The sequence below is a fragment of the Pogoniulus pusillus genome, chromosome 9, assembly GCF_015220805.1.
Source record: "Pogoniulus pusillus isolate bPogPus1 chromosome 9, bPogPus1.pri, whole genome shotgun sequence".
NCBI classification, from domain to species: domain Eukaryota; kingdom Metazoa; phylum Chordata; class Aves; order Piciformes; family Lybiidae; genus Pogoniulus; species Pogoniulus pusillus.
Window position 1 is genome coordinate 26135620 of NC_087272.1, and position 13607 is coordinate 26149226.

At 45.7% G+C, this 13607-nt stretch overlaps 1 protein-coding gene across 3 annotated transcripts in view; it reads left to right on the plus strand.

Moving 5' to 3' along the window:
* Window positions 1–12681: 12681 nt before the first annotated feature.
* The window catches only part of LOC135178239 (storkhead-box protein 1-like), a 73094-nt gene continuing 72168 nt past the window's right edge, over window positions 12682–13607 (plus strand). For all 3 annotated transcript variants that reach the window (XM_064148964.1, XM_064148966.1, XM_064148963.1), the window contains exon 1: window positions 12682–13104. In XM_064148964.1, coding sequence (XP_064005034.1) covers window positions 12750–13104 — 355 coding nt within the window. In that variant the 5' untranslated portion in view covers window positions 12682–12749. The remainder of the gene's footprint in view (window positions 13105–13607) is intronic.

Sequence of the window (13607 nt, forward strand, 5' to 3'; positions counted from 1 at the left end):
TATGGCACTCAAGTCCAAAATAACAGCTGTAGTACTTGGAGAACGGCATTAGAGGGGCATGTAAACATTCCTTTCCACTGAAAGGACTGTAGGCTAGTTGGCAGTCCTGAAATAATATGCGTGAGCATGTGCAACTTTTCCATGGAGTGCAGTTGTGATTACAAGACTGACTTTGTTTTTTTCCTAATTTTTCTTTTCAGTGTATAGAGGAGGAAAAGGAATATGACTGACAAACCATGCTGGGAAGAACAAATTAAACCCTCCTCCATATTCTCTGCTTAAATATCATAAGCTAAGTGGCAGTTGTGGAATAGGTATCTTACCTCTTCTTTTGGTTTTTTTTTTTTGAGTGGAAAAATGTATTTAATTTTCAGATCTTAGTTTTAAGTAGCCACTTAGGTTGCAACAATTCTGGCACCTCTGCTACGACTTCTTAAAAGACATGTTGATGCAAGTGGTTCAGTGGAGAACTGGGTTGTCCCTGAAATAGTTTGACAGCAGAAAACAGTGATTTGCATTCCTCTGAGAAAGGGGAGAACATGAAACACTTGCATGGTTACAATGGTATTGAAGTCTTAAGCAAATTGTGTAAATATGTTTCTACTTAAAATGGCGAGTGGTGAAAGCAGAAGTATATAAAAATAATAGGCTGGATGTGAGGAGGAAGTTCTTCAACATGAGAGTGGTGAGACCCTGCAATGGCTTGCCCAGGGAAGTGGTTGAGGCCTCATCCTTGGAGTGTTTAAGGCCAGGCTGGATGAGGTTGTGGACAGCCTGATCTAGGGTAGGGTGTCCCTGTCCATGGCAGGGGGGTTGAAACTAGATGGTCCTTGTGGTCCCTTCCAACCCTGACTAATTTTAACACAAAAATAACAGAATTTCAAACATCTTTCCCTAATTTGGTTTGTTGTATGGTTTTGTTTGGGTTGTTGTGTTTGCTGGTCTGGAGATGATTTTTTGGCTGGTTGTTTTTTGGTTGGTTGGTCTTTTGTCAGAGTGCCTCTTCTTGCTTTGTGGGTTTCTTTTTTGTTTTCTGGTGGGGTTTTTTTGGTGTGTCTTTTTTTTTGGTCTTCGTTGTCTGTAAAGTGCTAGGCATACCTTTTATGCTATGTAAATGACTGATGTGAATGAAAACATGCAGCAAGCAGGAACCACCTTGTTCAAAATGCTTGACAAGTGATTAATGATGATTATTTCCCTGACTCATGCTGAGGGGACTGTTTACGATTCACAACCTGAATCCCTTTCAAAGTGTTGAGAAGATAAAAGGGCACATCTAACTCAGTGCAGTTTTTAGTTTACTGTATTTTGATAAGCACCACTCAAGCTTCAATGCATACTGCTTAAATGTACTCTAATTGGAGTTAATTAAGCATCAAAGAAGAGAGATGCTTCTTTTAGACAAGTTTAAAAATAGCTTTTGGGGCGGGGAAAAAAGGTTCAAGATCAACATGTTCAGACTGCTGCTGAGATAGAGACAGCCCTAGAAGCAGTTTTTACTTCTCTTTTGTGCTACCAAGTGTGTGAGACAGAGTATGGCCCATCATCTCCTATCTCCTATGCTACAATGACATCTGGAGCAAAGTTACTCTACCCCCTTATTGCTTTTGACCTCTGAATTCATTACAGCTCACTGTTTCAAGAAAGGTGAAAGGGTAAAAGATTTGAATCCCTGGTCAGTCTCTAAGAGCCTGGACAGTATGTTCTCAGGTTGTTGATTGACACAGATTTGTGGAGTTCTGCTGGCTTCCTCTTTGCATGTCCTAATGAACAAGGTGCTTCACTACATGTTTTTTCTGTCTTCTCTGAAGAGACTAAGTCTCTAGGTAAGAATGCTGTTGCTGGGACTCTATGGTTTGAGGTTGCTATGTACAGTAGAAAGACAAAAGTATCATCAAAAGCACCTCATCCCCTAATCTGTTCTGCTGCCTCTTCTAAGAAACAATGAGCTGCTCCTTCATGTCTTTTCGCTGAAGAAGCTGAACTAAAGGAAAGTAATGGTGCCTGATACCAGCCTATTTTCCCTGTCCTTCTCTAGAGCTGCTTTGGGCAAGAGGCTGATGGGACCAAGAATTGTAGACTGCTCTATTCTGAGGACTAGGGCATTCTTCTTGGTTAACTGGAGGATGAAGAGCTGTGCAGCACTTATGGCTGTTCAGCTTTCACTAATTCAGGGTGACTTTGCAGATTGCTTTGCATCTCTCAGGCATACCCTGACAAACATTTGCTCAATAGGGTGCTGGGGCAGCTTCTACTACCCCAGAAGGTTTGTCTCCTTGCCTCACCAAGCTAAGTTGTAATTCACATTTATAACACCAGAAATGTGGTTGTTAAATAGCTGTAGAGTGCTGCTGAAAGCAAGTTGTGTAGTTAAAAATTAGGATATATCTCAGCTAGCCATTGTGATAAGAGGGTTCAGTAAATAAGTTTATATAATGTGGAAAATAATCTTAAAGAATTGGTTCTTTGGAGTTCCTTGCAGGGATGCTTCAGGGTTCTGAAATGTGATAAAACTGAATAAAGGGGAAAATAGTTTCAATTGCTTTGAGGTGTCTGCTAAAGCAAACCCTAGGGTGTTGGTTTTTTTCTTTTTCTTTTTTTTAATGAGGGATGAACAACCTTAGTAGAAGTGTTAAGTGTCACCAGGGACCTGTTTGATTCTGATGAATTTAAGGGCTGGTATGCTGGGCTACACGTCTATGTGCCCTGAAACTGGATGAAATGTCTTTTGCCACTTGCATGCCAGGCATACCTTAGCTGTCTGCTTGTTCAGGGCAAAGCATTCTTTGGAAAACTCTTGGTTTCTACAGCAGGTTGCAATGCGACCTTTTCTGAGATTGTGCCTCTAGATTTCTGTGATAAAATTAAACTCTTGAGAGTGCTCTGTCAGCCTCTAAACTTGAAGGGGATACTGCATGGCACTGTTCTGTGTGGGATTGTGTGTACGTGCTCTCCCACTGTGGAAATATCTAAGCAGGGGGCAGGGCTCAGAATTCTTTTTCCAGTCCTAACACAGCTCTGAGGCTCATCTTCATTTACTCTGCAAAGACTGGAGGAGACTGCTCAGTATCCCTTGCAGTGTGACAACAGCACACAGGAGAAAGGATGATTACCTACCAATTAACTGCAGCTTCTTCAGTGTGCTGCTTATGTGCATGCTCACATTGGCATTTATAAGATGGTTGCTCACTCTTTATTTTCTATTTCAAAGTCTTTCTGTGAGAAAACAGTTCTAAGCCTTCTGGATAATTTATCTAAAGAGCTCTGCTCCCTTTGTACAGTTTCTGGACCACTGCTTCTTTCGTACCACAGGGGCTGTCACCCAGACCTTGGAAAGCCTCCCACCTTGGTGGGTGTGTGTTTGGTCATAGATCTTAAAGTCCCTCAGGTTAGAAGTAACCAATCTTCTATGCCTTTTACTGCAGAAGACTTTGTAGGTTTTGCCTTGTTGTCTTATTGCAAGACAGTTTTAACTGTGGGGGAGATAAGGAAGGAATAGATCTTGCAAACACTCATGGGAGTGAATCAGATTTTAGGAAAGCAAAATTTTGCATTTCTCAGTGTTGTCATTTTTCTTGCTTCCAAAGAGATGGCAGCTATTGGACAGTGAAATTCAGACATTTACTTATTTAAATAGCCTTTTAAAATGCACAGATCTATTCAAGAGAGTATAAACTTTGTCACCAGAACAGAAGTATTTTGTTCTGTTTTTTTTCAAGATAATTATGCTAAATTTCTTTGACAGTCCTCTAGATCGTTTACTGGGGAACATGATACTGTGGAAAGGCAATCAAGTTTGTATAGCCATGCTTAAAGGATCTGTTGTATCAATATAGAACTGTGTCAGCTATCTGTGCTAGTTGCCATAATCTGAACATGCCAGTGGGATGGGGAGATCTGGGAGCCAGAAATTTTTCCCTGGAAAGTAAATTAGAACATGTAGCTTGCATTCTTTTTTCTTTTTTTGTCTGTATTTAGCAATTGCTAAATTGTTGGGTCCATGGATAATCTTCAAAGAGGATCTACAAAACTTAAAATGAATTAAGCTCTGGGAAATGTTAAATGTGGCATACCTGGTTTACAAAGGGGTTTGTTGTTTTTTTTTTCTTCTGGATGCTGCTGTGTTTTCATTTTTCTTTCAGAGTGCCAAAGGCACTCAAACGTAGACTCTTGACCTTCTAGTCAGGATGACAAGAGAGTTATCCCAGGGTGTGTCCACACTTGTCAGACAATATTAAGCACAAAATACAGCTGTCTGTCTTCTTTAGCTGCGATGGTTTCAGACATACTTCATAAATGCCTGCCTTCACAGAGCAAAGAATTGCCTGTATTATTTCAGTGCATTTGATATTGAGATTGATGACAACTGGGGTCATTGGTTAAACTGTCTAATCCTGACAAGCTGAGGCAAAGGGAAAAGGTGGAAGAGCACCAGGGTGGCTGCTTTAAATACCTGCAGGAGAGATGGGTCCCAGGAGCAGGCAGGGCTAGCGAGGAGGCCAGCAGGTCATTGCTGTGGCTCGCACATTGAATCCTGCCTTTTGGAGATGCCGCCTCACATACTTGGCTGTACTTGAGGATTGCCAGCAGTGACACTGGGCAGGTTTACCTCAGCTCACATAAAAGAAAACAGAGCTTCCACCTGTAATTACAGCTACTATAAAAATCTAATGCAAGGGAGCAGTGTTCAAGAGGTGGGAGCCAAATTACCATTTGTGCTAAAAGCTCACCTGTAATGAAGGGCTATTAGGCAAGTAATAAATTCTCTTGCACCCACCCCACCACCCTTTCACTGACTCTATTTTGCCAAAGGGGACCTGAAAGTGATCATCTAGCCCATCAGTTTCATAGTTCTCTCTTTGCTCTGAATGCAAAGGAAATAATGGAGGAGCAGAGAAACTAGCTCATAGCTGGCAAGCACCATAATCTTAATGTGTGCCAGTTCTTAGCAGTTGCCTGACAGGTACAAAGCCAGTGCTGGAAGAGCTGCAGCCAGCCCCACTGGAGAAAGTAGCTGTAACCTCCCTCCCCACTCATATGAATATTGACTGGGCTATTGCACTGTCCTTCACCAGTTAAAAGGGAAAAGGGGATGATTTGCATCACACCATAACAGGTATCAGACTGTGTTTAAAAGTAATAACTGCTTATTGTAGACATCTGCAAGTGCAAGTTACTTTTACATTTGTGAACCAAGCATGGCTATGACTGAACTAGCTCCTGAGGACAAAAAGATTAAGGACTGAAGTGATGTGACAAGAGAGATTATTGAACAGAGCAAACCAGAAAAAGAGGAAAAAAAACACCCCACCTTTATGAGAATTTCTTTCTCAGAGCTACATCATTCTTTTCCAGAGGCACCTATACTAACCAAAGAAACATCAGAAACTGATATCCTGATCAAAACCATAAGCATATATATTACATACATGCCAGTAGCATGTTAGGAGTTGGAGAAGCAGCCAATCAGAACAGCAAATTAAAACCTGAAACAAACACATTATTCAATGTCCTTTGCTATGCCCAGCCTTCCCCTAAATGCAAAGACAGTAATGGTCAGTCCCACTTCCCACTGGTATTTTTTTCTTGCTTGTGTGCAAAAATCCACTTCCTGCAAAATTCTGGGGGTTGGAGAGATACTCCTAGTTTAGGGAAGCCCAGAATAAGGCTAGAAACCTGACTTGCATTTTCTCAGATGAGTTGTGGGCAGTGGATTGATGCACAGATAGTGGAAAGCTGTCATAAGGTGGTTACAGAAACTGAGCCTGCTGGCCAGCCTATATCTTCTGGCAAGAAAAACAAGAACGTCTTGGCACAAGCAGAGCCTTCTTGTACCTTGATCTGCTGTATCTGTGTGGGTGCCTGCCTACCTGAAAGGCAAGGGAAATTCTCCAACCCCAAACCAGCAACACTAGTTGCTTTCCCTTTCCCCAGTCAGAAAGGAGGTGTCATCACTAAAAAAAATGTCATGCCAACTGACTGTGGAGTTTCCCTGCCTTGTGATCTGGGAGAGCCTCTCCAGGTCTGTGCCACCAAGGAAGTTTCCAAGAAACCAACATGCATCAGATAGTCTTCCAGCAACCCGTACCAGCTCCTCCCATGCCTGGGGACACTGCTGAAGGTCTCTCACCACTGCCTGCAGGGATGGACTGTGTGATTCCCATCAATTAAGTATTTTATATCTCCAGTTTTGGTGGTATTCATACACTTTCCAAGCCCACATCAGAGCTATTAAGCTGATACTGATGCCCACTCATCACACACAGCTTTGCTGCCAGGGCAGAGCCAAGGCTGCTTTCAGAGCCTGTGCTCACCACTGGTTTCCATACCCTGTGCACTGAACATCCTATTTGTAGTCTGACCTGTTGCAGTGAGTTTTCTTTTTAAATTATTTTTTTAAATCTCTGTTTTTCTTTCCCCTAGATGGATATATGCAGTAGCTCTCCCCCTGCTTAAATTCCTCTAGAAAGTGTAAGTTTATCTAGTTGTACATTTAGATGTGGTCAGCTCCACCTACTTCATCTTCTTGCTTTAGCTCAGGATATACTTGCAGCATGAAAGTACAGGGTGGCTACACATTTCTTTTGGTCCCGGGTCTGATGGGGTCGCCACAGGAAAATCAAGCCAGTACAGGTTGAAGCTCTCAGTTATGTATGTTGCATGAACAAGGATCTTTCATGAAAATACACTTTGCCTATGTAGGCCATTTACATTTGCATACTCTTAGAGATATACCTATTTCACTGTAATTCTCTTCTCCTAAGTGCAACTTTGCACACCCTGCAGCACTTTTTCACAGGCTTGGCTTTGCACATAAGAAAGGGCAGCAGGAGGAGAACATCTTTTCAAGGCAGAGAAATTTCATATTAAAATTCCAAGGCTGGTGGAGACCTGATCAGCTCGGTCGGATTTTGGGATCATTAGCATGGCAACATGAGAACCACTTGGGATCAGCTACATGCCTTTGCTTGACTGGGTCAGGAGAACCCTCACACTTCAGGCCATGGGCTGTGAGAGGCAATATGAAAAGCAGCAGAGAATTAGATTTTATTGCTCTTTCTCCTAGAGTCCTCACAAAATTAATGACTGTTTCATTCACTATTTCGTTCTGTTACTGGTAGGAGAAACTATAAAGCCCCACACAGTTCTTTTGGTATATCAGTGCCTGAGCTGCCTGAGTGCGTTTTCTGTGGTTCTTGCAAGGCAATGCCACAATCAGATAATTTAGTCAAAGTGTTGTGCCATTTCCATAATGAAAATTGCATCTTACCTGCACGTACTAAGTCCTTTATGGCTCCACTAAAGTAGATCCGTTTAAGTTCACATATTAGTGTCTGTCTGTGACCTAGCCAAAACCAACCATCAATATCATAGTAGATAGGAGACAATTGTAGGTTGGAAGGCATGTAAAATTTTTTCTCTTCTAGAGCAAAGTATTTAGAGGATTAAGATATAAATATACCCTTCTCTTCCCTCCTTATTAATTTCCAATCAAGAATTTCCCATGCAGGGAAGCTTTTCTGGCCCCATTTACCTGCGCTGCTTGTGATGAGCTTCTTACCAGCTTTTTGGCTTCACAACATCTGTGAATCTGATTTCCCTCTTTACAACTTCACAAACCAATAAAATTAGAGGGCTTTCCAACATGAGGCTTTTAGTGCCTAAATGTAGGCACCTGAGTTTGAATGTGAGAGACCTGTACCCTGTATTATATATATCCTGTAAGTAATGTGGGAAGTTTTTTTCCATGTCTGTTAGGTAGAGATATTTCTCTCGGTCAGCATAACTTCCCCAGTCTGTGTAGGCTTTTGTTAAGCAGACAATAGATAATTGTCTACTATCCAAGTAGTAGTCATCTTATTGCAAAGATTTAATACCATTGCCATAGATTTTCCTGAAGAGGACAATGGGCACACCTGCTGTAACCAGGGATCTCCTCCTTCGGGTCACATCCTGTCCCTGGGATCCTTCTTGATGCCAGCAAGTCTGAGTCAGGTAAAAGCAGAGAGCTTAAAAATGAAGCAGTCAGCTGTTTCCTATGATGCTTATTAGCTGGGTGTTTAGTTTGGACCTAGCTTGTCACTCGTCACGCAGGGAACTCCCACTGACTTCACTGGGAACTCTGCCTGAGCAAGGATTTCTGAGCAGGACTTCTTGATGGAAAACGGCAGGACAGGACTGAGCACAGAAATACTTGGGTCCTACCTGACCAGAGACTTTCAAATGGTCATTCCTAGGATGATCTTTAAAACCAGGTCTTAAGGGACTTCACAAACCTGGAAAGTATTACAGTCCCTCTGTTACAAAAACTGGTCACCAAAACAAAAGGGTAAAGACAAATAAGGTGCTGTTTTAGGAAATCCTGGTAGCAAATCACTGTCTTCATGTACCTAGGCAAATGTAGAGCTGCATTGGCCTACAAGGGCTGCCATACTTCTGGAAAGAATTTTCAGGAACAACTACTAATTCTCCTCATTCTGCCCTCTTCCTTTTCTTAGATGCAAGTCGCCATTACTGCTCATAATCTACATTGTTTTAGAGTACTCACTCTTCTGAGATCAATCCCAGTTTTATTAAGGGTATGGACAAAAAGAACATCTGGTCTGTTTGTTATAGACATACCCAGTTCTGACTCTTGTCTTATGTGCACATCTGCAGCAGCAAAGCCAGAAGCCAACGCCAGGACAATTAACTCCATATCCAAGCCAGTATGACCGGGTTTATGTAGCTTTTAACTGGGGGAGGAGGAAGAGGAGGAGGAGGAGGAGGAGAAAAAGTCTTCTAAAAACTTACTACCATGGTCTATAAGCCCCAGTCTCATTAGGGCTGCAGTAAGTTCTGCCGGGTAACGACACCAGGTGTACAGTAAGGAGGGAAGGTGCAACTTCTTCTGGTATAAAACCACTAGAGAGATCAGGGAAAGAGTTTTCCAGCAGGAGATATTATTTGAAAACCTCCCACAGATGACTTACTGCCTGAATACTGTATCTGGGGTGTATCACCTGATGACATACTGCATGGGCTGCAAAACTGTTTAACTTGCCTTACTATGTACAAATCAGGGAGGCACAAGCACCACTAAATACATACACTTCATCTCAGACTTTCTTTTTCATTCTGTGGCCTTGGTTGAATTCTGGGGGAATACTCTTTTCCCAGAGAGCAATGTTTGTAGCAGACAGAGGCATCATACCTGAGCTCTGGATCAGTGCATACAACAAGAGAACACAGTTCTGCCAGGTTTGTTTGGCTTTCTGCTCCTCCCTAGGATGACTGATGCCATGTGCAGTGGACTGCCTGCCACCACTGATGCATTTCAAAGAGAGGTGTCTAAATCTTCAGAGGTTTCACCCCACTAGCAAAGTAAACATCTCTCTTTCCAAACACTTCAGAAGCACTCAGGAGTTCCACTTCACTTGCTTTCATTAGCTGGCCATAAGCAGGTTGTAGGCTGCCTTCTCATATATTTCTGTCAGGAAAAAAACAGATCGGCTTTAGTCTGGGTACAGATCTTGATTGCTTGGGAGAAGTCATTTGGAGTGAATGAACAGGAAAGAGATGCTGTTCGACCTCAAACCAGCAAGCAACAAAAAGTAAACAAACCAAAATAAACAAAAACTCCCAAAATTCTGGGGAAAAGAATTGATTGAATCGGTAATGAGATGGGGGGGAAAGGGGGAATGATGAATGGTGAATAGTTCACTTAGTACTTACTTATTCACAGCCTTTCCTCAGGCCCTCAAAACAAGAGGCCTCAAGGTTCAGCTCAGGCAATCCTAGTGTTGCTTTTTATGGGGATGGCATCTAAACTCCTTCATGTAGTGTATTTTGGTTTGTGCCACAAGCACTGTGCCCCATCCAATGTTTTGGACAAATTATAGTGTACCCTCTTTTGTTACCTTGTCATTACACTTGTGTGTGACATTATGAGTGTGCAATCTGTGGAGAGGGGCAGCATGCCGACGGAGGGAGGGAGTGAGGGAAGGAAGGTGGGAAAGAAGGAGGGGCAGCCTGCCAGCACAGGGTTGAGGAGTGAAGTGGCATGAAGGAAGAGGTGATGAAAGCAGGGTGGGAGAGGATTAGCAGGCTGAGGACTAGCCTTCACAGGAGAACAAGCCAGGAGTGGGGAAGATGTTGACAGCCTGCAGGTGTTATTGCAAATACCTTGCAAGGGGAGGAAAATGACTGCATGGCATGTTTCACTACATCAGCTGCTTCAGAAATTAGAACTGAAGGGAAAAGGAGCCCAGCTAATGGAGAGACCAACACTAATGCCATGATTGAAGGTTACCAAGCAAGCTGAGCTGAATATGTGTTTTTTCCAGAGGCAGCAGAAGGATCACAGATTTGACTAGCACTTGGGATTTGAGGGCTGTAAGCAAAGTGTGGGGCCGCACAGTCAAAAGGCTTAATTTGGCTCCTTTGTTTTTGCAGTTAGGAACAAAAACTCATGCAAGCCCTTTAGTTAACTTGTGTCTCTGATCAGTGGTTGAGATGTCAATATGATGTGCTTCACACAAAGGCAACACAAAGGTGAGCCCTGCCCAGGAGAACTGAAATGCAAGTACGATGGGCAAGATAAAAGGTTGATATAATGCAGAGAGAAGGAAGGCACAAGGTAAGAATAACATGAATATGACAAGATCATGACAGCAGTTTCAACACGCTGTGACTAGCTTTTTTAACAGGCCATCAGTGGCTCAGGTGAACTTTGGGAAGCAGTTCACAGGAGAACAAGGGTGCCAAGGGGCCATCTTGTCAGCCTAGAGCTAAAGGAAATAATGAAAATGCTTCTCTGAAATACTGACATCACCACCAAAATTTCCTGGGGCAAGAGGCATCTTGAGATCTTGCTGTGCTGGACACTTGGGAAAGGGTTCGCAGACCCTTAGTGTTAGTAGGCTCTGCTCCTTGCTTAAAATGACTCACAGTGATTTTGAACAATTTCTTTTGTCTCTGATTTCTCCTTTGGTGGAGTTGGCTTTGTACAGTTTGCCTACTTGCAAAACCATTTGGGATGCTGTAAATTTCACCTTCCTCTGTACAGTGCCTAGACAACGCCGGATGAAACACAAAAAGTAGGGACTGGGAATACCAGAAGAGTAAGACTGTTATGCAGTGTCTTGGAGAAGGAAATGGATGACAGCAGATGGAGAGTGACACAGGATTTGAATGAAATTAGAATCAAACAGGTGATAGTTTAAGGGAGCCAAAAGTGCCAAGTGATGTGGATGTCAGTGAATTCAGAAAAAAATGGATAAAACATCCTAGCTTGTGCATAGTGCAATAGTGTGGTGGATGCAGGCTCCTCAGTTGCAGCTCTTAAATGACTGACAGAGTGGTCTCTGCCTTTCCCCTCCACTCACTCTTGGCTCCTCTGCCTCTTCACTAGTGTAAAGTTTCCTTCCTTGTGTCCTTCACCTTTCTGGTCCATCTCCATGCATTGCTGCCCATATCCCCAGTGTGGCAGTGCCCTACTTCCCAGCGCGAGGGGAGAATGCTGCTGGACCCACCTATACAACCTGCTCAGCACTGAAATGTCCAACAGCCACAGCCAGCTCAGGAACTGAAGGCTCATTTTCGTCAATGAGGCCTTGGTTTTGCTGTGAATTTGAGGGGTTTTTGGAAAACATTAGTGAAGTCCCTAAATCTGGATCCTGACAAGTGTAGGCGGCAACTAGCTGCCAGCGCCCACAGCTCAGCAGCCAATTACAGCCTTTGCACATGCCAGGAAGGGTCTGGGTCCCTCCATTTCTCCTTGCTTTTGTGCCCCTTTTTGCTGAGTTGGCCCTCGAGCCTCACAGGCAGCCACAGACCTGGAGCACAAAGGAGGCAAAATGGAGCAAAGCTGGAGGTGGGTAGGTTCAGACTGGACATGAGGAAGAAGTTCTTCACCATGAGAGTGGTGAGACCCTGGAGTGGGTTGCCCAGGGAGGTGGTTGAGGCCCTATGCCTGGAGGTGTTTAAGGCCAGGCTTGGATGAGGCTGTGGGCAGCCCGATCTAGGGTAGGGTGTCCTTGCCCATGGCAGTGGGGCTGGAACTAGATGATCCTTGTGGTCTCTTCCAACCCTGACTGATTCTATGATTCTAAATATTAAAGTACTGGGAGAAAGCCATGGAAATTAGGAGTGAACCCCGGTCTGTCTCCATCAGTACCCAATTTCAATACTCCTGGCAACACAGAGTGATGCAGGACTATTACGTGTGAAGAAAATGGTTATGGGCGCTTGGCCTCAGTTGGGTCAGCACTGCTCACTAGGTTTTTCTACCTACAGACGCGTAACTACTGAAGAAGCATGAATACAACGACCATGAGCCTTGCTGGGATAACCTGGGGGTGTGTGGGGGATACCCTCTGCTTCACACTGAGGAGGGAAAGGTGAGGTGCCGGGAAAGCTGCACCAGCAGCCGGGACACACAGCGGGCTCGTTTCGTTTCTGGAGGTGGTGCTCTCGCTCGCCTGCTCGGGCAGGGAGGCGGGAAGTGGGGCGCGGCGGGGCGAGGCGCGGCCCGCTCTTCTCGGCCCCAGGTCGGCGGGCGCTGCCCCTGCGGCTCCCTCAGCAGCGGGACAGGAGCCCGCCGCGGCGGTCTCGCGCCGTGCCAGCGGCGAGCCGGGCCGGGGGCGGGGCCGGGGCGGGCCGGGGCGGCGCGGAGCGCGGACAGGCGGCCGCGGAAGGCAGCGCGGCTGCGGGGAGGCATGTTCCTGCCCGTGCCTATGTCCATGCCCGGCGGCGGGCGGTGAGCGGCCATGCCGCGCAGGGCGGAGCGGTACCTGCAGATCGCCCCGCACTCCCTGGCCATCGTCCTGGGTGCCGGGGCCGAGGGGCGACCGGGGGGCGGCGGAGGCGGCGGTGCGGGGCCGGTGTCGGAGCTGGGTCGCCACCGCATCGGCTACGAGATTTTCGCGGACTTCAAGCGGGAGAACATGCAGCACTTCTGGGACCGTCGGGCCACGACTGCAGTGGCCGAGACCTTCTTCCTGGGCTGGATCGACGAGCAGGTGCTGCTGGTGCAGGGCAAGGAGGAACACCTGGAGGTGCTGCGGCAGGGCTGGGCGCGGCGCTCCCTCAAGCCCCCCACCGGCTTCCACATCAAGTGCCTGGGTAGGTGCTGGCGGGGTGCCGGGGCTGGGGGCTCTCCACCCGGGCGGGGAGCGCGGCGGCGGCACGGCGGGGCCGGGGAGAGCTTCTCTCTCCTCGCCGCCCCTAAAAGCGGGTGTGAGGGGGAAGAGGTGAGCAGGGCAGGACCAGTGGCGTTGCAATGATGCCTTCCAAGTACCTGGCGTTTACCAGAAGAGTTACAGGCGGCAGCCGGAGCCGAGTTGGAGTACGTTCCGCCGCTGCCTTCAGCGGGAGAGGTTAGAACCAGAGGCTGTCAGTTTTGGGGTGTTCCTCTTTCAAGGCGCAATGTCGGCTTGTCCTTCTGGTCGGCGGCTTGTCCTGCGGCGTGCTGCTCTCTACTGCGGGACTATCCCACACTGTCCTGAGCTGTAAGACTCCTCTCATGTGGGAATAACTGCTTACCGTGGCAAAGGGTGCAGGCTTTTAACTAGTTATAATCAGTTCATTCAAGGTAATAATTTCTAACATTATTTTTTTTAAAAGCT